This window comes from Nyctibius grandis, chromosome 12 (assembly GCF_013368605.1).
Source record: "Nyctibius grandis isolate bNycGra1 chromosome 12, bNycGra1.pri, whole genome shotgun sequence".
In the NCBI taxonomy this organism is placed as follows: domain Eukaryota; kingdom Metazoa; phylum Chordata; class Aves; order Nyctibiiformes; family Nyctibiidae; genus Nyctibius; species Nyctibius grandis.
This window is the reverse complement of record NC_090669.1, coordinates 2,126,613-2,149,620: the sequence shown is the minus strand read 5'-3', so window position 1 is coordinate 2,149,620 and position 23,008 is coordinate 2,126,613. Positions and strand designations below refer to the sequence as shown.

The 23,008-nt window shown below is 61.8% G+C and overlaps 1 protein-coding gene across 1 annotated transcript; it reads right to left on the bottom strand.

The window, feature by feature from the left end:
- Positions 1–616: 616 nt before the first annotated feature.
- On the bottom strand, positions 617–15,830 carry HSD11B2 (hydroxysteroid 11-beta dehydrogenase 2). The gene is made up of 5 exons (XM_068411581.1): positions 15,560–15,830; positions 2,244–2,456; positions 1,797–1,982; positions 1,421–1,558; positions 617–978 (listed from the first exon to the last, which is right to left on the bottom strand). The coding sequence occupies exons 1-5, from the start codon at positions 15,828–15,830 to the stop codon at positions 617–619; spliced, it is 1,170 nt and encodes a 389-aa protein (XP_068267682.1).
- Positions 15,831–23,008: the final 7,178 nt, after the last annotated feature.

The window sequence follows — 23,008 nt, the reverse complement described above, 5'->3', positions numbered from 1 at the left end:
GCAGGGCATCCCTGAGCCGGCATCGCAGCGCTGCACCGCGGAAGGAGGCTGCCGGAGCCCGGTGGCGTATCAAGAACAGATTTATTTAAAAAGTGACAATCACGTAGTTCATCTCGTGAAGAGCTCTGCAGCCCGGCCTCGGCCCCCGCGCCCGCCGGCAGCAGGTGGAGTGTGTGATGGATGGCGGGGAGGCGAGGGCTGGCACGGCAGTGGCCGCAGGATCCCGGGCCTGACCTAGCCGAGAGCTGACGGAGACACACGCTCGCAGCTCCGACAGCAGTGAGGGAGATGGCGGGTGGCTGAGAAAGGCCCGAGGTACATCCCAGCCCGCGGTGCGGAGCTGCAGAGTCAGGCAGGGGCGGCCCCCTCGGAGGATGCCCGGTTAGCAAAAATACAAAAACAAGGTCTCTAGAAAACGTTGATTCTGGCACGATAGAAAATAGATCTGCGTCTGCCTGATTGGGGAAAGCGATTTGGTTCGGAACGTCTGGTGCTGGTTGTTCCCCCGCGGGGCGGGAGGGCGATGGGGGCGGCTGCGCACGCGCCCGGGGGCCGGTGTGCCTGGAGGTCCCGGGAGGAGGCTCGCGCCTGCCCCGCGGCCGCGTGCGAGCCGAGGTCAGGCCTTCTTGGCGGCGTCGTGGTGCTCTCGCCGCAGCGCCCGGGGCAGCTTGGGGTTGATGAAGAATCCTTTTAAGAACAAGTCTCGGACGAAATAGGGCAGGTAGCGGTGTATGAAATACATGAGCCCAAGGCCCTGCCCTGGGTAGTAGCGCACGGCTGGGTTGGCAGCCAGGAGCCCGTCCGTGATGCTGTTCACCACCGCGCTCAGGTCCTCCACCGCCACCTTCATGAACTGGATGAACTGGCGATTGATCTCCTCCACGTAGTCCTCGCCGTAAGCTTGCAGCAGCTCCCGGGGCAGGCTGGCCACCAGCCGCTGCTTCTGCAGGTTCCAGAAGGCAGGGTCGCACGTCGTCCCTGCAAGGACGCGCCCCCCCACCCAGTGAGCTGCGTGGCCCCCCCCCTCCTCCAGCCCCTGGCACGGGCACCAGCAGCCCCCAGTCCCCTCCCAGCCTCCTGGGAAGGTTCTGCTGAAACCCTGGCAGAGATCTGCACGGGTGAGAGGACCATGGAGGCTCTTCATAGCCCAGGACTGGACCTGAGGTCTCGGACCCTGCCTGCAATGGGGACGGCGCTGCCATAAAAGTGGCTGAGCTGGTTCGGTGGCAGAGGATCTGCTGACAGGACTTGATCCTGACCCTGCCTCTCCCCAGCCACAGCCCAAAGGCCACAGGATGGCCACCATCCCCAGGGGATGCTCAGAAGCTGCATCCTGACCATCACCATCTCTTCTGCCCCCCCTGAGGTACCTGCCCTTTACCCGTGGGTGCAGGCAGTGAGCGGGTGCCAACCCTCTTACCTGTTTTATAGTAGCCCGGCAGGATGATGCTGACTTTGACGCCCCAAGGCTGGAGCTCGCTGCGGAAGGTGTCCATGAGCAGGCTGAGGGCTGCCTTCGAGGCCCCGTAGGCTGCCAGGCAGGGGAAGGGCAGGTCACCTTGCAGGAGCCAAAGGATGAGTGAGCGGGGTGGCAGGCAGCTGCCTGCGTGACCAGGGGCAGGCAGGGACGGGGAGGGCTTGCATAGGGCTGCACTCCCGGCCACTGCACAAGGAAAGGGCTCGGGGTGCCAGGGAGGTGCCCAGGGAGGGTGGGAGCTGTGCCACACCATGGGGATGCTCGACCCACGCCCAGTCTCAGGGTGCCGGGGGGGTGGCTGAAGGCAAAGGCTGCTCACCCGCGGGGCTGCTCACAGTGACGATGCGGCCGCCGGCGGAGCGGAGCAGGGGCAGCAGCCCCTTGGTGAGCTCCAGCGACCCGAAGAAGTTCACCTCCATGCAGGTGCGAAACTTGCCCAGCGGCGAGAGCTCGGCGTCGGCGATGGTGTCGTTGAAGCCGGCGTTGTTCACCAGGCCCCAGAGCCCTGCGGGGATGGGATGCTTGAAAAGGTGACCCGAATGGGGGACCCCCCCCACCCTGGGGCTCCCCAGCTCGTGGGGGACACGCAGGGGAATTGCGGGGTGCCCCGGGACAAGCCCCGTTAGCAGAGGCTGGCGGCGCAGTGCCCCCGGGGCTGCAGCTCGTGGGGCGGGGGCATGCAGAGGCTTGGCAGTGCCGCGCTGGCTGCGAGCTGAGGTTCTGGGGAGCTGTGCGGGGTCCCGGAGGGGGTGCCAAGGGCTCCAACCTGTGCTGTTGGTGTGGGCCTGGATGTGCTGCAGGACGCGCTGGATGTCCTCCGGCTTGGTCAGGTCCATCTGCAGCAGCGTCAGCCTGGGCGAGCAGCTCCTGCGCAGCTCCTGGGCGCCGGGCCCCTGCGGGTCCAGCACGCTGGCGAACACCCGAAAGCCCAGGGTGTCCAAGTGCCGCGCCGTTGCCTGCCCGAAGCCCGAGTCGCAGCCTGCAAGAGCCCAGAGGAGCCCTGCAGCGGCCAGTCCCCAGCCCCCAGGGACCTCCCAGCTCTCCCTCTCCATCCCCAGGGTCCAAACCCCCCCCAGCACCAGTCCCCTGCTCGGGACTCGTCACCCCACTCTGGTTCCAGACCCGCCGGGGATGTGACCTTGCCCTGGGGCGTTCGCAGGTCGCGGAGCTGCTGTTTTCTCTCTTATCGCACACGGGAGGAAGAAAACACTCCCTTATCTGCAACCCCATCGCCCCGAGCGCCTCTCTGATGCGAGGTGCAGGTAACAGCACGGGCATGGCATGGCCCAGAGCCCGGCAGCGATGCGGGGCGGGAGCCATCACCCCCGAAACGTCCTCCAAAAGCTCCCTGGGGCACCGCTGGGCGCTGGCACAGGGCTCCGTGGGAGATGCTGCCTTTCCCCGAAGCGCTTTTCACCTCCCAGAAACAGTGGCAGAGAGGCAGAGCACCCCCTCGCCTGGCTGGGGTGCCAGGAGGATCAAAAAGGGGGAGAAAAAGAAGAGGGATCCCGCCCTGCTCCTGCCACCCCGCACCCTCCAAGGGAGCACCCGATGGGGATGGCCCACGCTGGGGAGCACTGGGTGCTGCCGTGCCCGGGCCCGGCCTCATCTCCTCCATCCCAGCTCAAGCAGGGGCACCGTCACCCGCAAAGCCACGGTGTGGGTGGCCGGGGGACAGCCCGGGCGGGAGCTGGGTGTCGCAGGGCCGGTGGCCAGGGCGGAGCGGCCGGGACGCAAACAAACAGCGGCAGCAAGGTACAGGCTGTTCCCGGGGCCGATGGCAGCGCTGATAGCGCGGGCACCGCGCCGCTGCCCGGCCCCATTAACCATTAACAGGGGAGTGCTGCGGGGACAGCCCCGTGGCCCTGGCACCCTTGGGTGCTCCTTAGGACATCCCTGAGAAAGAGCCCTATCTGGCACCTGGGGTGGACGCAACGGTGGCCCTGGGCACTGCCACTCGCTCCACGGGCCCCCACGAGACCCCAGACCCCTCCTGGCACCCTTCGCACCAGCCCTGGGGTGGGCATGGGGACCAGCTGCCCCCCTCAGCTCCCTGCTTCCACACCCCCAGGCTGGGATCAGGGTGCTGGATAAGCCATCTGCGGGCCGGTCCCCAGCTCGGCTTTACTTTATTGCTGCGTCAGAAACCCCGTAATAAAGCCCCTGGCCAGAACCCAGAGTGATAACAACGCCCTGGAGGTGCTCAGCTGGCAGGAAGGGGCTGCAGGGACTGCCCTTTCCCAGCAGAGCCACCCAGCACCCAGCATGGGTGTATGCTGGGCTGGCTCGGCATCACCCCCCACATCACCCCGGCATCACCCCAGTATCATCCTGGCATCACCCCAGCATCACCCCCCAGCATCACCCTGGCATCACCCCGACATCACTCCATCATCACCCCCAGCATCACCCCAGCATCACCCCAGCATCACCCCTGGTGCTGCAGGGGATGCTGAAGGTGCCGCGGGCTGCCGGCGCAGCACACCCGCCTCTCCCCTCCATGGGAGCAGGTTGTGCTGCCAGATAAAGGCGCATTTCGCCTTTCCCAACAGAGCAGGAGAAAACTGCAATAAAGATAAGGTTTAAAAAAGAAAAGTGCTCGCTGTGCCGCAGCCAGCACCCTGCCGGGACACGGTTACCTGCGCTGCTCCCGCCCCAGCTGGCAAGAAAAGCTTCCAGTCCAAACACGAAGCTCCCCGAGCCTCAAAACACCGGGAAACAGCCCAAAAAGGCCAGCGAGCCAGGCTTGCCGGCTTGTTTTGGGCAAGCTGGGAGCAAACACGGCCGCGTGCCGGCCGAGCCAGGCAGGGTTTGTTTTGCCTTAGAGGAGCGGGGCGGTCGGAAGGTTTGTTTCGGAAGTTTTAATTTATTCACAGAAAAAAAATAACCCAGCCCCTCCTGGGAGGCTGGGGGGAGGCGCGGGGCCAGGAGGGCGAGGGTGCTCTGGTGTTATTTAAGGTCTCTGTTGCTGCTCAGCTTCCCGGCCAAGAGCGCAGGGAGGGAGAATTAAACCCTCTGGGACCGTAACACGTGGCCCCAAAGCATGGCAGCTCGCCCAGGGCCACGCTCACTCCTCGTGGCTACCGGCGCACGAGCCACTGGCCATGCCGGGAGCTCTGGAGCCGGCCAGTCTGCGTGGCCCTCGAGGATGCTGCATCACGAGGCGATGCCGGCGCCAGCTCCCTCCCAGCCCCAGCTCCCGGCTCGCCAACCGGCTTCACATCCGTGCCGGCGGGAGGGACCGCGGTGGGACCGAGCGCAGGAGAAGCCGGGCATAGGGAGCGCGGCGAAGGAGGGCCCCCATCGCACCCCCGCCACGGGCCCCGGGCCAGCAGCCGGGGGCTTTTGCTGCATGGGATTTTGGCACGATGAGCCCCGGCTTTACCTATCTCGAGCAAGCACAAAGATTTGGCTGCTGGCATCGCCGTTGTGGTGCCCTCCCACCCACCCAGGACCAGCCGCGCAGCATCGCGTGCCCACCGCCCGGAGATGCCCCTCACCGGTGAGGCAAGGTCGTGGTGGGGTGGGCACTGCTCGTGCCTCGTCGCTGCCAGGAGCCCGGCTGGGCTCACACGCCGCCGGCTGAAGCCGCGGTCCCCGCTCGGTGCAGACACATTTCTTTGGGGTGAGTCAGGCGCAGCACCGGGTTTTGCTGTCTCAGGGATTCGCGCTGCTCCCGCAGCCGGCACCAAGGCTGCCGCGCACCGACACGTGCTCAAATCAACGCCGCCGTTTGCTGAGGGCAGCTGCCAAAGCACAACCACCCCCTGCCCCTGCGCCCACTGTGGTACGTGACGGAGGGCTGGTGGCACAGGGCCACGGCGCTCACCCCGATGCAACGCAGCAGCAGCTTCCCCACCGGAGCTGTGAGCTGTGCGTCCTCATCCCTGAGCCACGAGCTGTGCGTCCTCACCCTCAGCCACGAGCTGTGCGTCCTCATCCCCAAACCATGGAGCTACAAGCCGTGCATCCTCATCCCTGAGCCACAACGTGATCATACTCATCCCTGAGCTGCAAGCCGTGCTTCCTCATCCCCAACCCATGAGCTGAGCATCCTCATCCCCCAAGCCAGGAGATGTGCACCCTCATCCCTGAACCATGCACTGTGCCTCTTCATCTCCAAGCCACAAGCTGAGCATCCTCATCCCCAAACCACAAGCAGTGCATCCTTACCCTCAACCATGAGCTCTGCATCCTCATCCTCATCCCTGAGCTGTGGAGCTACAAGCCATGCATCCTCATCCCCAAACCATAAGCCAAGCATCCTCACCCTTAACCATGAGCTTTGCATCCTCATCCCTGAGCCACGGAGCTGCAAGCCATGCATCTTCATCCTCAAACCATGGGCCGAGCATCCTCATCCCTGAGCCACACACCATGCATCTTCATCCCCAAGCCACAAGCCAAGCATCCTCATCCCTGAGCCACAAGCCAAGCATCCTCATCCCCAAGCCACAAGCCAAGCATCCTCATCCCTGAGCCACGCACGACAGGAGAGGACCAGCACAGACCTGCAAACCTCAGTGGCCAGCGGTGCAGCTCGGCTGAAGACGCCCCGTGTGGCTGCAAAGCTGCCCAGAGCCTGGTGGGTGCCCGGGCGCAGCGGCAGCTCCCCGGGAGCTGCTCCCTCCATGGCCACCCCAGCCCGGGACCCCTGCGTGGAAGCTGGCGAGGGGTTGCCCCAGGCCTGAGCATCCCTTGGAAGGACCAGCTGCCCCGGGGTCAGCCCTGGCAGGGTGGGTAAGGGCGGGCAGTGGGGCACCCTGTCTGAGATGCCTCGCCAAGTGGCTGTCACCACTGTCACCAGCCTCTGGGCCGGCGCGGGGCTGGAGGACGCTGGCAGCCGGAGGGGAGCCGGGGTGCGAGGCTGAGTGGATTAACGCGCTGAGCTGCTTGTTTCCACAGGCTCCAGCTCAAATCCTGCCCGGGGTGCCAAGCTAAACACGGCTGACATTTTGCTCGGAGGTGTTGCCTTCTGGCCCCGGCTTCACCGTCGCCACCTTGGATCCAGCTCCTCCAGCGCGTGGGACGGGGCCGAGCCCGGCCGCACCGTGGGGAGGCTCCGCTGGGCTCCTGAGTGGGCGTAGCGGGGACTGATCCTGGCTCGGCTGCTTGGGAACCACCATCCCGGCTCCATCCCGGGAGCACCCTGCGGATGAGGAAACCCAGGGCGAGGTGGCACCGAATGGGGTGGCCATGATGCAGCAGGGACGGTGCCACCAGAGGGGATGGGACACCCCAAAAGGGGTTCGGGGAGCAAAAAAGCCGAGGTCCTGCCAGGAGAGCGGGGCTGGGCAGGGGCACCAGCACCCCCCCACCCCATCCCACCGCAGCCAGTGGCATCACTGTCAACAGGAAACCGCACCCTGGCTCACGCGACAGCATGCCGTGCCAGGGTGTCCCCGCTCCCCACGGAGCCCCCCATGCCCGGGGTGGCAGGAGGTGGCAGCAGCCCCGGTGATGCTGCTGCTGCCTCTGGTCCTCAGCACCCGGTTTTGGGAAGCCACGAGACTACTTAAATTAAATTAAACACCTTCAGGGATGACCCAGCCCCCCAAGGAGGCCCGTGGACCACGGCAGGAGGCAGAGCCGGGGATGCCCATCACGGCAGGGGGTACGGGGGTGACCCGACCCCCTCCCCAGGTGGGGACCAGATGGTGTGAATTACAAGGGATTAGCCGGGTGCTGCTGAAGCCTCACACGCCGTCACCTCCGCCCGGGGAGATCTCTTTCACTTAACAACCCAAAGAGAAGGGGGAAAATCAGATTTTCTGTCTAGACAACCCAAAGCAGCTGGACAGAGATGCCGAGGAGCCCCGAGGCTGGCGCAGATGTGCCCACGGCTCCTGAATTAAAGCCTGTTTCTCAGGAGCAGGCGCCAGCTCCGGTGCGTCAATATTGGGGACCCAACGGCACAAGAGCAGCCGTGACATAAATCAGCGTGGGGAGCCGCAGCCCTCCCCATCACTGTCACGAAAAGCCACCTAGATGCCTTATCCCCTCCCCGACAAAGCTGGGCAGCAGCTGGAATCTTCAGCAGCTGCCGTCTCCACCGAGGGGAGATGGACTCCCCAAAGGGAGCAACCAGACTCTTGTGTTAAGGATTCGAGCTCCCCATGGGCAGGGATGAGCAGGAGAAGACACACGGCCATCGCCTGGGAAAGGGCACAGCATGTACCTAAGAGCTGAGCTGGGATGGATGGATGTTCTCCCCTACCAAGAAGAGGAAGCTGTGAAGAGCTGCGGCGACAACCGGGTTAATAATCACCTTCAGAGGGAACACGGCGAACCGGGAACACGGCGCCGACGAGCCGCGAGAGCCATCCATCAGCGAGAGCTGTCGCTGGGAAGGACACCCGTGGCCCAGGGACGGACACTCATGGCCCCAGGATTGGTGTCGATGCCGGTAACGCGTCTGCCTGGGCTCATGGAGAGGGAGATGCCAGGTGGGACCCAGGCTGGGGAGCCAGAAAGCTCCACCAGCCACAGCCGGGACTCAATCAATCAATCAATCAATGCATCAATCAATCCATCAGGTTGGAAGAGCCCTCTGGGATCATCGAGTCCAACCATCGCCCTGACACCCCCATGTCAACTAGACCATGGCACTGAAGACGCAGCACTGAAGATGCTCCCAAGGAACGAGGTCGTGGCAGCAAAGCCATGGCTGGGGCAGCTGCTAGGGAGCATCCCTGGGCTGCAAAAGGGCTCCCCAGGGACTCCCAGCAGGCTGGGGAAACACCAACCATGCCCCACATCCATCTCTCACATGTGATAACACATCAGGCCACAGGAGCCAGCGAGGAGAGGCAGAAGGTCATGCCTAAGGTCTGCTACGGGCAGGGCTAAGCCAACCACAAGCAGAAGGGAAGACCAGCTCTTCTATGTGGACCACCACAAGCCCTCACCACCCCAGGACATCTCAGGGAAGTTGTTTCCAGCCAGGACAGCAAAGCACCACAGCCACCGCAGGACCAGGAGAACCTCTGGCCACATGATGGGTCAGGTCAGCCATGGAAGAGCCCTGAACTGCCTCTACCCACCACACCGGGGAGGTGGACAAGCCACAAGGGCTGAGACACACAGGGCCAGCAGGGACAAAGCCAGGCCGGGGCAGTGCCAACCAAGCAGTGGCTCCAGAGCAAGCCCAGGGGATCATGATGTTAAGCAGCTCAGTTTGCAGCACCACAACAAAGCTACGGTGGTTTCGATGGAGTGGTAGCAGTTCAGGGGGATTTTGGTGATTAAATTCTACTTTGCTTATAAGGTGCCATCTCATTACTCATTTGTCAGAAGAATAAACTCCCACTACACACCACAAGCCCTGGCAAGCAGGAGAATAGGTGTTAAGCCATGCCCATCCCCACATCACGATGGGCTCTGCGGTTGCACCAACTGCATTTTCTCTTGCAGATCCGTGTGGAGCTCAGGGGTTTGGTTTTTTTTTTTTAGAAGCTCAGCTCGCTTGAGCGAGCACCAGTTGAGCTTCAGTCAAGAGAGCTTTTGAACCACATTGAGCTGTTTAGATCGCCAGGCTAACAGTTGTACCCCCAAGGCCACCTCAAGCCACACCAGCCCCGTCTGTAGTTCCACCTGCAGCTCCCACCAGCTCTTCAGAGTCAGATTTTGAGTATCAAAAGTCTATTTTGGTGCATTTTCCCCAACTACACGAAGGTGGCCCTCCAGGCTGATGTGGACATAGTCATGCTGACCCAGGCACACCAGCTGAAGAGGGGAAAGAAGTCACCATGGGATGAGTGCACACCCCAGGTTCTAGGGCTTGTCCCCACTTGGTAACTGGGAGCCTGGAGAGGAGCAAGCATTGGTCATGATGTCTTTGGACAGGGTTATGAGAAGCAGGTGTGCATGGCATGATGTTTATGCTGAATTGGAGTATGACCACCGGAGTGGAGAAAGAGGGTAGGAAGATATCACAAATCTGCTCAAGGGTACATCTGGTGGAAGCTGAGAGACCCAGCATGAGAAGATCACCACCATCAGAAGAAAGGCTTGAAAGGAGAGGCCAGACATTTAAAGCTTCTGCAGAAGACATCAGGGCAGGCACCTCCTCCAGGACCTCAGCTCACCAGCCCATCCCTTCTGTCCATCCCCAGCCTGTCTGGGGAGCACCCACCATCTGGCTCCCCAGGGTCAGCCACCCAGCAAGAGGCCACGCCACCACAAAGCCTGTAAAGCCAAAAAACTGCTTTTCAGGATTACAGCCTTAGAGCCAGCAAATCCCAGGACAGCACCACGTGCGATGGGGAAGGCAGCTCCCAAGAGGAAAGCTGATAAAGCTCAGGGGCTGGCAGCTCTCCAGGGGAGGAGGAAGCAGAGGTGATACATTGCGTGTGGAAGCACACACTGGGACAGAAGAACAGGGATTAGAAACAGTGGGTACACACCCTAGTAGCCAGGGGGAATTGGAGAAGAAAGTGACAGGCATCTTGAATCCTGGGTGTAGTTTTGGGCCCCTCACTACAAGAAAGACCTTGAGGTGCTGGAGCGAGTCCAGAGAAGGGCAATGAAGGTGGTGAAGGGTCTGGAACACAAGTGTGATGAGGAGCGGCTGAGGGACCTGGGGGGGTTTAGCCTGGAGAAAAGGAGGCTGAGGGGAGACCTTCTCGCTCTCTACAACTGCCTGAAAGGAGGGTGTAGGTGGGGGTCAGTCTCTTCTCCCAGCTAAAAAGTGACAGAACAAGAGGAAATGGCCTCAAGTTGTTCCAGGGGAGGTTTAGATTGGAGATCAGGGACAATTTCTTCCCCAAAAGGGTTGTCAAGCGCTGGCACAGGCTGCCCAGGGCAGTGGTGGAGTCCCCATCCCTGGGGGGATTTAAAAGCCGTGTAGATGTGGTGCTGAGGGACATGGGTTAGTGGTGGCTTTGGCAGTGCTGGGTTAATGGTTGGACTTGTTGATCTTAAAGGTCCTTCCCAACCACAATGATTCCATGATATACTGGGCAAGGTTAAAAAAAAAGTCCCAAACTATACCTATAGCAACACACCGACAGCATGAGGGCAACAGGCTTGGGCACTTTCCACCTTGCAGGCACCTTGAAGACTCCCCCCACCCCATCCCCACTCAAGCAAAACCCCAGTTGGGCATGGCCACCATTCCCGTGCTACCAGTAGCAAAGCATCACAGCGGCTCTCCCGTAAGCAGCTCCTGGCTGGAGGGGAAGCCAGACTCACCAGTGGGTAACACAATCCCAGAGCTCACTACAGATGCGCAGCTCATTGGACCAGAGGGCAGCAACTGCCTCCACTTCTCTCCTTCCGAAGCATTCGTTCCCATCTGACAATCTCATTTCTGCAGGGAAGTCGACGCTTTGTTGCTCTCATGTCCCCGCGTAACCCCGAGCGCTAATCAAGCCAGCTTGGGTTTCTCTACCACCTCCATTCTCCCACAGAGTGCAACTCCTGTGCGCTTTCCCTCCCTAATTAGCTGTGCTCATCGTTTTTTGGTAACGGCGCTAAAAAAAACCCCCCCACCCCAACAGGTTTGTGTTGTTAGTGGGCTTCAGAAGTGCTTATTGAATAGATAAGTGAGGAAAAAGCTGAGTGTAGATATCTAAACAGGGGTAGGTGTCTATTTCTGAAGAAACCTAGTGAGGGGAAGAAGAATCCCAAAACCACGGAGGGTTTTGCTGCTGACAAAGAAGGCGGGGGGGGAGAGTTTCAGCCCTGCAAAGAGAGGCAGAGAAAGCAGCTTTCCTGCTCTGCTCCCACAAACCAGCAGCAAACCCCATAAATTAAACGTTGGATTTTTTTTCTTTACGTAGGCAAGGGATTGCTTGTGCACCAGGGTTGGAGTTTGGGTGTTTGGTTTTGGTCCTGACCCCCGCTCTCAGCTCGGAGGAGCAGTTAATTTTTAACAGATCCTGGAAAGAACAGAGCAGTTCCAGGGAACGAGCTGATTTTTAGCCTGGAGAAGACCCCGGGTATCTCTGACCTGGCTCACCAGCTCCAGAAGCAGAGTGGAAGTCACCTGTGGAGAGCTATAGGGTCTCTGCATGAAGCTTTACTCATCGTGGGGCTGCTGGCAGGCTCAGCACCCAATACAGGCTGTGATCGTGCCGTGCTGGTGCTCCAGCCATGCCCTGGAGCAGAGGTGCCCATCCCAGAGCCAGCCCCAAATCCTGGACCCCTGACATCTCTCCATCACCCAGTTTAGCTGCAAAACGGGTCTAAGAGAGTATCAAAGTCAGGACGGGAGTGATGCTGCTCTTCTACCAAGAAAAGCAATTCACCTTCGCGGCAGAACAGCGAGAATCCCGACATCTGGATTGAATCACTCCGTCCTGCCGCGCTCACCAGATGCTTCAACATCTGTCGAGTCCATGGGAAATGCGGAAGCTCTGCTCGGCTACGATCAAGTTGCAAAAACCTCCGTTAACCTTGAACGCGCTCCGAAGCTCTGACCCGTTTCAGCTGGTTAATGGGGCATGAGATGGTAACAAGGGAGCCTCACCAGGAAGAGCGGGCTGCCCCTGCAGCGAGGAAGGAGGAGAAGAGAGGAGGCCGTGGCAGGTTTGGGGCCGGAGCAGCCTGCCCTGCCAAGTGGTTTTGTTCACCAAGATGATTTGTCAGGGGACAGACAGGTCTGCAGGTGCCTCCTGGTTTTGTAGGCTCCTCCAAGGAGGAACAAGGATGCAAGAGACCCGAATTACCTCCCCCAGGCAGCAGTCCTGTGGCTTTGGGTTATTTCAGAGCTGTGGAATTCAGGTGCAGCCTTCACACACAGAGCAACGATTCACTACTTTCGACTTCTCATCCGAGCAAAGTGTAAGAATCGATACCTTGCAACACAGCTCACGTCTTCCCTCTGCTCTGGCAAAACCCTGCAGGCAGGTGGGGTCTATGGGCTGGTTTGCATTCGGTCCTTTTTCAGGATCTGCGATTAATTGGGCAATCAGCTGCTGTCAAAAACCCCACCCCAAGCAGTGGCACACGGCAGAGCTACGCAACAGCGAGGGGCTCGCAGCTGCGCCAGAGCCCCGGGGTGCTCACAGCCATCCCTCCACCACCTAAACCCAGCCGTGTCGAGCAGTTCCCGTGGACTCACCGAATTTCACAGGCATCCACTAAGGCCACAAGGACCGAAGGATGGTCTAGGCTCACGTCTAAAGTGATTCAGGTCAAACCCAAACCTTGCGTGAAGTGCTGTCGGTCTGGATCTGGAGAGGCCAAGCAACGGCCGTTCATCACCTCCCTCCAAGGCTGCTCTCGCAGACCATCACCCTGACACAGGCTGCAGAGGCTGGAGCACTTTTGTATCGATTCCAGATATATGCCACCAGCATCAGCACCCCGGGGTGCCCCGACCGCACGCCGGAGGGGAGGGATGCCCCGTCTCACTACCCTGCAGCCTGCCCACCCCGTGCTGGGGTCCCTGCAGCTTCCCATGCTTGGCCAAAGCCTGTGCCAGACCATGGGCTCGTCTTCGGGGCAGGTTTGGGCTCCCGGGCAGGCTCAGGACAGCACATCAAGGGCAGGGTGGAGATGGCTTCTGTCTCCCTCCCAGCTGATCTCTGCTCCCCTCCTCATCCTGCCGGTCCTCCCAGGGCTGACCTCTCCCAGCCCAGGCTGCACAGGAGGGCATTCTCCTCCTCACCGAACACAGCTGTGACCTCCCCCAGGAAGGCAGGATTAACACTTTCCTCACCCCCCCACACCCCAGCCACGCTCCTGGAGACGCCGGACCATCAGGATGCAGAGCAAAAGCCTCGAGGTCACAGCCACGGATAAACACGGCACCACAGGGACTAGCGGCCACCTACTTTGCTAGCCCAGAGGATGCACCATGGGAGACCACAGCATTCCTGGCTCCCCTCGGGCAGCAGGCAGCTGACCATCCCTGCTCTGGCCAAACCCCAGCCCCCTGTGCGATACCTGAAATGCAAACCTACAACCGATGGGAAACGCCACGACCTTTAGTCCCCGCTGCTACCGCAGGGTCAGCAGCTTTGCTCTGCAGAGGCTCCACTTCTGCTCTGCTCCTTTCCCACTGAGCTGCAGGGTTAGTTTTCCTTCAACCCCCTCCCATAAACTAAGTTTTGATTAGCCAGTGATATCCAGACCAGAACGTGGGGTTGGAGCATCACATACAGAGCTCAACTCCCAGGAGGTCTGGCAGAAGAGGCAGCTGGAAGAGCTGGGACACCTTGGCCAGGAGATACAACAGCACCACAGCCACCTTCCCTTGCTCCATCACTGAACCTGTGCAACTCCCTGCTGCAGGATTAAGCCAGCGGCCGAGTATATAAAAGAGGAAACGATGCCCGAAGTTTTTTAGGCTGAGACCTGCGCTGCTCCATAGCAGACATCAGGAGGGTCTTTATTGCATTTCTCGGTTGACCTGCAGGGTCCAACATGCCCTCCAGCATGGCAGAAGCCCTGTCCCCGACCTCGCACACCTTCACTGATGTCCAGCATCCCCAGGCACCCAACTCTGCGCTTCTCCCTCTGCCACATTTGCTTCCCACGGACAAGAGGAGGAAGGCCAGGCTGCCTTTCTCCAAGAGAAGGCTGCTCCTGTGCTGATCCTCCCTGGCTGCTCCCGCAGGAGACACCAGCGGCGACTCAATATCCAGTCGCCAGGAGGTGTCTGGAATTAATCTGCAAAAGAATCAGGCTAATTACTATGCAAATACCCAAGCGAGGGATGCCGTCCCAGGCGGAGCAGCTCTCGCATCTGCCCCTCGGCAGGCACCTGCTGGAGCAGCGGCGAGGGAACGCCGATCCCGCACCGCGGGCTGCGCCTCGAACCTGTAAAACCACCAAGTATTTACAGCCGAGAGCAAACACGCCAGAGCTGCAGAGGTGTCACCTCAACGCAACCACGGCAAGAACACCTTGTTCCAGCCACTGACTCACTAATTATACAGGCAATGCCAGAGCCAGGGCTGGCTTGACCCGGCGTGCCACAGGGCACCTGCAAGCGCGCGGCTGTTAGACGTGTCCTCCCCAGGCAGCCCTGCCCTGCCGCGGCTTTGACCTTCACTCAGTTGAATCATTCATTCATCCATTGCCTTGCTCCTCCAAGCTTCCTCCTCCGGAGAGACCTCCCTCCGCTTCCCACCGGCGCCACAGAGCTCTTCGAGCTGGACAGGGGACCTGGCTCTCACCTCTCCTCCAAGCAAGTGCTCATCACAAGACCCGATTTTCTAGGAAACACACAAACCCCCTTCACCAACTTGAGGGTCTCCAAGTCCAGCCCAGACATTCCCCCCAGGACGCAGGTTCCCGTCCTCAGGAGCACCACCGAGGTCATGCCCATGGGTTTCCCTTCCCTCCGCACCCTCCCTGCACACCTATGGCAACAACCACCCTGGCTCCAGCGCTTCCTCCTCACCACATGTCTGCTGCTGTCGGCTCATAGCAAAGCACCTGCTGCCTCCAGATACCTTCATCGTCCTCCTGTCCCACTGCCAGGAGGGAGGAAAAGGGAAAGCACTTGCACGCCAAGATATCCCAAAGAGATTGAGCTGGAAGCCTGGGCTGGGAGCTCAGCACATCCCCTGCAGAGCCACGTTCTCCATGGAGGCAGCCCAAGGAGGAGCTGGACAGCAGCAGAACAGCCGTTCCCAGGGATGTGCTCGCAAAGAGGGGGAACAGCCTCGCTTGCCTTCGGCAGCTCCTGGGACAGTGCTCTGGGTGAAGCAGTGGTGCTCAGCCCTGGGCAGCCTCTAGAGATGCCACGAGCAGCTTTCTAAGAACACGCGTGGCTCCAGAGGGGAGGAGAGGCCAGCCCTCGGCCCGCCGAGGTGCTCCCACACCAGCGGCCCGGCTCTGCGCCAGCCCCACCGCGTGTCCCATCCCATCTCCTGGCCTTCAAGGGCAGCGGCTCCCTGCGACCGGTGGCCGATGCCCGAGTCACGGAGCCGCTCGCCGGGGGCCGACACAACTCCCTAAAGCCCCCGTGCTGGAGGGCAGGGCCACGGGCAGGTCCAGCCCGGCCAGTTCTGCTTGGACGTAGAGGAGGAGGAGGAGGATGGCCGGGTGGGCTGGCGGCACCGGGGATGCCCCGCTCAGCCCGGCCCCGCGGCGGGGGCCGTCGGGGGCCGTGTGCCCCGCACTCACCTGTGACCAGGACGGCTCTGCCCGCCACCGGCAGCAGCGTGCGGGGCGCCGCCCGCCACAGGAGCAGCGCGGCGGCGGCGGCGGCCAGGGCCAGCCCCAGGGGCGGCGGCAGGCAGGCGCGGCACACGCCCTGCAGCGCGGCCAGCGCGGCCAGCGGCAGCAGCAGCCCCCGGCCCGGCCCCAGAGCCCGCCGCGCCGCCCGCAGCGCCAGGCTGCCGGCCAGCGCCGCCCACAGCGCGCCGTGCGCCCAGCGCTCCAGCCCCGGCTCCATCCCGGGCCCGGCCCCGCCGCTGCCGCCGCGCCCGGCCCCGCCGCGCCCCTTTATAACCGCCCCGCCGGGAAAGGGGAGGGGGGGGGGGGAGGCGGTGCCGCGCCCGGCCCCGCCAATGGGAGGCGAAAGGATCCGCGCCGGGGCACCGGGCACCGCCGGCACCCGCCGGGACCCCGCCGGGACATCGCCGGGACCCCGCCGGGACATCACCGGGACATCACCGGGACCCCGCCGGGACATCATCGGGACCCCGCCGGGACCCCGCAGGTACATCGCCGGGACCCCGCCGGGACCCCACCGGGACCCCGCAGAGACCCCGCCGGGACATCACCGGGACCCCGCAGGGACATCGCCGGCACCCGCCGGGACCCCGCCGGGACATCACCGGGACCCCGCAGGGACATCGCCGGGACCCCGCCGGGACATCACCGGGACACCGCCGGCGCCCTGCCGGCATCCCGCCGCGGAGCGGGGCTGGGGCCGGCGGCGCAGAGCCCGGAAGGACACCGTGCTGCCTGCGGCTCGGCTCAGCGCGGTTCGGGACATTGTGTCACCTAGGTAGGCACGGCTCAGCTCGGCACGGCTCGGCTCGGCTCAGCTCATCTCAGCCCGGCTTGGGATATTGTGCCACCTAGGTAGGCACAGCTCAGCTCAGCTCAGCTCAGCATGGCTCAGCTTGGCTTGGTTCAGCAGGGCTTGGGACATCATGCCACCTAGGTAGGCACAGCTCAGCCTGGCTCTGCTCAGCTCAGCACGGCTCAGGACACTGTGCCTCCTAGGCAGGCACAGCTCAACTCGGCATGGCTGAGCTTGGCGCAGCTCAGCTTGGCTTAGCTTAGCCCAGCTCAGGACATTGTGGCACCTAAGTAGGCACGGCTCAGCTCGGCACAGCTTGGCTTGGGACATTGTGCCACCTATGCAGGCACAGCTCAGCTCAGCTTGGCATGGTTCAGCTCAGCATGGCTCAGCTCAACACAGCTCAGCCTGGCTCAGCTCAGCACAGCTCGGGACGTTGTGCCACCTATGTAGGCATAGCTCAACACGGCATGGCTCAGCTTGGCTCCGCTCAGCAGGGCTCGGGATATTGTGCCACCTACGTAGGCACAGCTCAGCTCAGCAATGGCTTGGCATGGCTCAGCTCGACTCAGTTCAGCATGGCTCAGGATGTCATGCCACCTAGGGAGGCATGGCTTGGCTTGGTGCTGCTCGGCTCAGCATAGCTCAGCTCAGCTCAGTTCAGCACAGCTCAGGACATTGTGCCACCTAGGTAGGCATGGCTCATCTCAGCTCGGCTCAGTTCAGCGTGGCTCAGGCCATCATGCCACCTAAGCAGGCACAGCTCAGCTTGACTAAGCTCGGTTCAGCTCCGCTTGGCACAGCTCGGCTTGACACAGCCCAGCTCAGCCCAGTTCAGCCTGGCTCGACTTGGTTCAGCACGGCTGAAGATGCCATGCCACCTACAGCACAGCTCAGCTTGGCTCGGTTCAGTGCAGCTCGGGACACCATGCCACCTGGGTAGGCACAGCTTGGCACAGCTCGGTTCAGCTCAGCTCAGTTCAGCACAGCTCAGCACGGCGTGGCTTGGCAGGGTTCAGCCCGGCACGGCTTGGCTCGGTGCCCGTGCCAGGCAGAGCTTCATGGCAGGAAGCAGCAGTGCTGGCCCTGCCCGCTGCCAGTGCCAGACCCAGTGCCACCAGTGCCCACACCCCGCTGGGACGGCGGGGAGCACAGGGCACGGCCTCCCCCCAGGGCCACCCCTCCATCGCTGTCCCCCCTCCCAGGGTGCTGCCCCCAGGACCTGCTTGTCTGCCGGGGCAGCACCACGTGGGCGCTGGGCCACGTGCCACCGGGCTCCTGGCACCTGGGCCAGCCACGCTCGGGTCTCTCTGGGTGCCTGGACCAGGTGGGTGGGTGTGAATGAACCCCCTGTGACGTGGGGCTAACGGCCCCCCGGTGACCCCAAACCCCTGCTCAGCACCCCGCCGTTGGGATGCCACCCTGCCACCCTACCGCCAAGCGTCACTCCGGGGAGGGGGGCAAAGTCCTCTCCTCCCCAGGTTAATTACACGGGGTAATCGCTGCCGCCGGGCTCGCTTTATTAAGCGCCTGCTTTAATATTTCACCAAGGCTCCGTACGCGGCGACCCTTCGTGCTGTGTAGCGCCGCCGGCTCTCGCCGCAGGGCTGACCCTCGGTGCCCTCCGCGTGCAGGGCGAGATGCTTTGGCGCGCTGGGATCAACCCTGGTCTCCAATCCCGGAGGAGCCGGGCTCTGCCAGCCGGGCTGCCCCCGCGAGCCCCGGCGTGGCGGTGGCAATGGCTGCGAGTGCCCGTGCCACCGTCCTTGGAGACAACCCCTGTGGTACCAGCAGGAAAACACCGCGGCGGCTCCGCAGAAGCGCGGTGTCAAACAGGCTGGGGTGGTTCTGCCGGGGCGTGGTGGTGGTGGGATCCGGTTGGGTTCGCAGCCCTGCTCTTCCAGGCAGGGGAATGCCGGGAATGCTGGCGAGGTAGAGGAGGGATGTGCCCAACACCGTGGCTGTGGGCTCTCCCAGAGGAAGCCACTCGCTTGTGGCTACTGAAGTCGGTGAAACTGATGGAGGTGGCCACAAGGCAGAGCCTAAGGAGACTTGGGCTCTGAAGAGGACCCTGTTAAACTTCCCCATCCCAGCACTTCACCAGGGCTTGAAAAATCCCCTTGGAGAAAGGTGGTGTTCCAAAGACGTGGTCTCCAGAGAGAGCGGCCCTCACCGCACCGGCCGAGCCAGGGCTGCCGCGTGCACGAGGGAGCAGGGTGGGGGATACGGTGTTTTACAGAGACAGCCAGAACGTAGAGTCCGTACCAATGATGGTGTTTCAGCAAGGGCTGATGTGGCCATTCCCAGATTGCAACGTGAATTCATGCATCTCCTTGAGAGCTGCGTTGGGAGTCCATTCATCCGTCCCTTTCAGAGCTCACAGAATCACAGAATCAATCAGGTTGGAAGAGCCCTCTGGGATCATCGAGTCCAACCATTGCCCTGACACCACCATGTCAACTAGACCATGGCACTAAGCTCCTCACGCATCATCTCGGGATGCCCTTCTTGTGGGCCACCTCAAGATGGGCTGTAGATAGCCATGGCCAATGTGCTCTGTTGGCCACAGTCAGGGCTTTCTGTGGGTGCTCTCATCAAGAGCTCTGCTGGGGTGGGGCCGGACCACCAACACCCTTTGCCAGCCTTGGCCGCTCCCCAGAAAGGCCGGCGCGTGGCTAGGGTGACCTTGGTGGCTATTCCCTTGAAGATAGCGCCTGGCCTTGTTCATCTTCCCGTTGCTCAACACCGGAGGGTGCCTCCCAGCCTGGCTGCGCTGTTAGGAAACGCTGGCGATAGCCCCATTACCTTTTGACCTACTCGAGCTCTTCCATACTGGTTCTGCTAATTACAGCTCACCTTTCTCAGGGGACGCGGGGCTGGTTTGACCGCAGCCACCTCCCACACCCTTCCTGGGGCTGCTCACGCAGGTCCTCGGGGGGACGCACTGCATCTTCCTAGTGCTCCCCTTGCCCTAGTCTGTTCCTCCAGCTCGGTGGAGCCTCCCATGACTAACAGGTTTTGAGATAATTGTTCCACTCCCTAATCTCATCTCTAGAAGATTCATGACATTGTTTTCGAAGTGCCATGAGCCATTTCCAGGGGCTCTAAGCCCATGAGGGATGTGATTCATCCACGCTGCTCCCACAGGTAATTAATCTCCAAAACAGCAAGTCCTTCTTCCACGGCTATTATCCCCTTAGGAAACACCACCCAGGCCAGCGCCTAACAGGGCACTTTTGTCTGTTCAGCGCTGATGGAGACTTGTGCCAGCACTTACTTCCTCACACAGGTATAGTCCTTTCCTGGGAGCAGTTGTCCCAGGAGAGGGGATCATGGGACTGGGACCACCTTGGCCATCGCTTGTGGGGCCACCTACCACCATGGACCATCAAGTGCATGGGAAAGGGGATGCTGGAAATGTCCCTCACTAACTAAAGCTCCTTCTTTCCCATGCCATGCCCTCAAACAGCCCTTGGGATGGACGTGGGTCCATCCTTCTTAGCAGTGAAGATGTGGGACCCTGGAGCCCGTTGGTGTCTGGGGCCAGAGACAGTTCAGGGGTGACAAAGGCCATTGCGCTGCCTGGATTAACTTTCATTTTGACCCAAAGCGTCTCGCAGAGGACAGTGATTAATTACTCCCAGCATCAAATATTTGTGTCCTACCACTGAACTTGCGCTGTTCTACTGGTTCTGGTTGGACTTCGCTGCCGGAGCGGGAGCTCTCTGTTATTGTGGCTTTCTTCTCCAGGGAGGGCAGATCCTCGCGTGGCTGTGATTCAGCTAAGCCAGGCTCAGCTCCAGGGAGCCTTTCTTGCACCCAACACTTTAATGTCCCCATGATCCTTCCCCAAGCCCAGGGCATGGAAACAGGGTCTACGAAAGCCCAGTCTGGAGGCACTTCCCATGGCATGGTCAGCCTGACCCAAGGAGCCACCTTAACTCCTTGTGCAGGGATCTTCTCCCCCTTCTCCCCCCAGGACTTTCCATCCCTTGTTTCCAACTTTGGGCCATGATCGAGGACTTTTTGGGGGGCTTTCCTTATGTTTTGCTGCTGTAAAACACAGGCAACTGTTTGTGCCCATCATCCCATGTCATCTGATGCCGTGTTGGTGGGATCAGCCTGAATCCCAGGCTTTGATCCTCCACCTTGGCTGGAGGGTGGGCACAGCCCAAACCTCTCCCCAGCTCCTAGGAGGACCTCCGTGCTCCTGGGGTGCTGCAGCTGGAGCAGCTCCTTCGGGGAGTACCAGGGCTGCTCCCCAGGACAGCGTTGCTGGAAGCGTGGAGCATCCAGCCGAGCGTTGAGCCTGGATCTGTCTCTCTGCAAATCCCCTCGTCTTCGGGAAATTCCTGCCCGCGACTCGTTTCGTTCGGGTCGCGCAGGATCCCCAGGTGTTTACAAAACATGTCTCCGCTTCCAGCCGCATTCATGGCTTCGGGAGAGGTTTCACCTTCTGGGAAGCCACTCCCCAGCCTGACCTCGAGCTTTTCCGCCCTGGTGAGGACCCCGTGTCGCCGTGCCCTCTCACCCACGTAGCTTGGGCAGCCCCTTCGCCAGCCAGGCTTTCTGCACCCATGGTTCTCCAAACAAGAGCTGCTTTTGGGCTGCAGGGACCTTGCTCCTTCCATGTGGCTGGGAAGCGTTGGTGACACCCCAAAGTGCTCCCAGCTCCGCTCATACCTGGTACTCTGCATCCCCCATGTCCTGGGGGGGTGCGTGGTGCTTGTGCCAGGCTTGCTTTGCCAGCCCAGCATCACCCTCCCATCTCTTCCGTGCTCATCACAGGGTTTCTACCTCGATATTAGGGGGATGAGGACAGGAAAATGTGCCTCCCCCTTGACCACAAGACAGATCCCAGGGAGATCCGGCTGGGCCATGCTCCGGGTGACATCCTGCCGCCTCTGTCCCCAGGGGAGAGGGCAGTAGGTCACGGCAGCCGTGACCTGGTTCCCATCCCACGCCTCCGTCCTGCTGGGGAAGGCGGTTGCAGAGCAAAGCATGTTGCCAACCCCAGGTTGCTCAAGAAGGTTGGAGCCAGGAGGTAGAGGAGGAGTCCTCCAGCAGACAATCACGATGCTCCTGGAAGGTGGCCAGGGCGCACGGGTGCTTACAAGAGCTCTGGATGGCTCCGACCTGGGAACAAAAGGGAGGTTGTGCTGTCCTGGGTGGGAATCGTGCTTCTCGCACAAGGTGGTGGGGCTTACCCAGGACCATGAGTGGTCCCCTCCTGCGCTCGGGGACAGCAGTGGGGACGTGTCGATGTGGCTTGAGGCTGGAGCCAACCTCGGAGCATGTCCGTGCTGGGACAGTCCCGTGGGAAGGGCTGGCAGGGTGGGATGGAGGAGGACAGGGGTGGGGAGAGATCTTCCAGCACAGGGAGCAGGTCTTCAGCGCCAAGCTGCTACAGAAGAGAGTAAACGGGACAGCAAGCGGAGCTGGGCTCGCCCCCACCATCCCCTGCTCGCCCCCCTGCCTGGAAGGGGGTCAGGGCGAGATGGGGGCCAGGGCTGAGCGCTGGCGAGACGGCGGACGGGAGCCTGTCCCTGCCAGCCAGACAAACGGCCGGGCCCAAGGACGCGGCTGTCATTCCCCCGGGGACAGGGAAGCGGCAGGAGGTATCGCTGGGGTGGGGGAAGCGGGGTGCAGACCCCTGGGTGCCGGGGAGGGGAGAACAGCGAGCGCCCGAAGAGCGATGGCACACGCAGCGTGGTTCGGGGTGGCCTCGCCGTGTGCGTGGCCGCCGTGCCCCCTCGTGGCAGCAGGACACAGCTGGTGGCCCTGGGCTGGCGTGGGCAGCAGCCACGCAGCGGCCGAGCCCGGGTGCAGGCAGGGATGGAGATGCCACGAGGTGCCACCTCATCCCACCCAGAGCATCCTCCTGGGGGTGCAGCCCCCCAACCCCGGCTCTGCTGATGCTGCCCGAGGCCACATGTGTCCCGTGTCCCCACCAACCCTTGTGAGGTAGCCCAGGAACCTGCCTCTGCTCGCAGAGGAGCCCCCAGCATCCCACCCCCCTCTCCCCTTCCCGGGGGTGCCTGGTGTTGTCTTGGCATCAGCCACTCGCGCCGTGGCCAAGCCAAACGCTTCAGGCGCCGCTCAAGGGCAGCGTGTGCCCGGCGCCGGGTCGGGCATCCTGGAAATGTCACCAAGGCTGAAAAAAAAAAACAAAAACCCATCTGGAAAAAAAATAAACAGGTTGGCAGAAGCCTTCGCTGAGGACACAGCCGGCCCGAGTGCCACCAAACAGCTCGGGGTGGGGGGGGCGGCCGTTCACCGGCACCCTGCCTCAGTTTCCCCCAGCGAGCCCTTGGGAGTGACAGTCCTGGGGTTGTCACATGTGTAATGTCACTTTGGGTACCCGGGGCAGATGCAGGGGGTCGGACGATGCTTTTCTACCCCTTTCTCCTTCCTGCTGTGCATCCCAGTGGCTCAATGTCACCTTTTGTGACCTCTTCATCCTCTTTTTGGGGACCCAAGTCAAGCACCTGACAGGGAGGAGAGCCCCAACCCGTCTTGGGGCACCTCTGGGACACCTGCAGCTCTTGCCGTGGCATCCCACTGTCCCCAAAACCACCCGGGACCATGGCAGGCACTTCGTA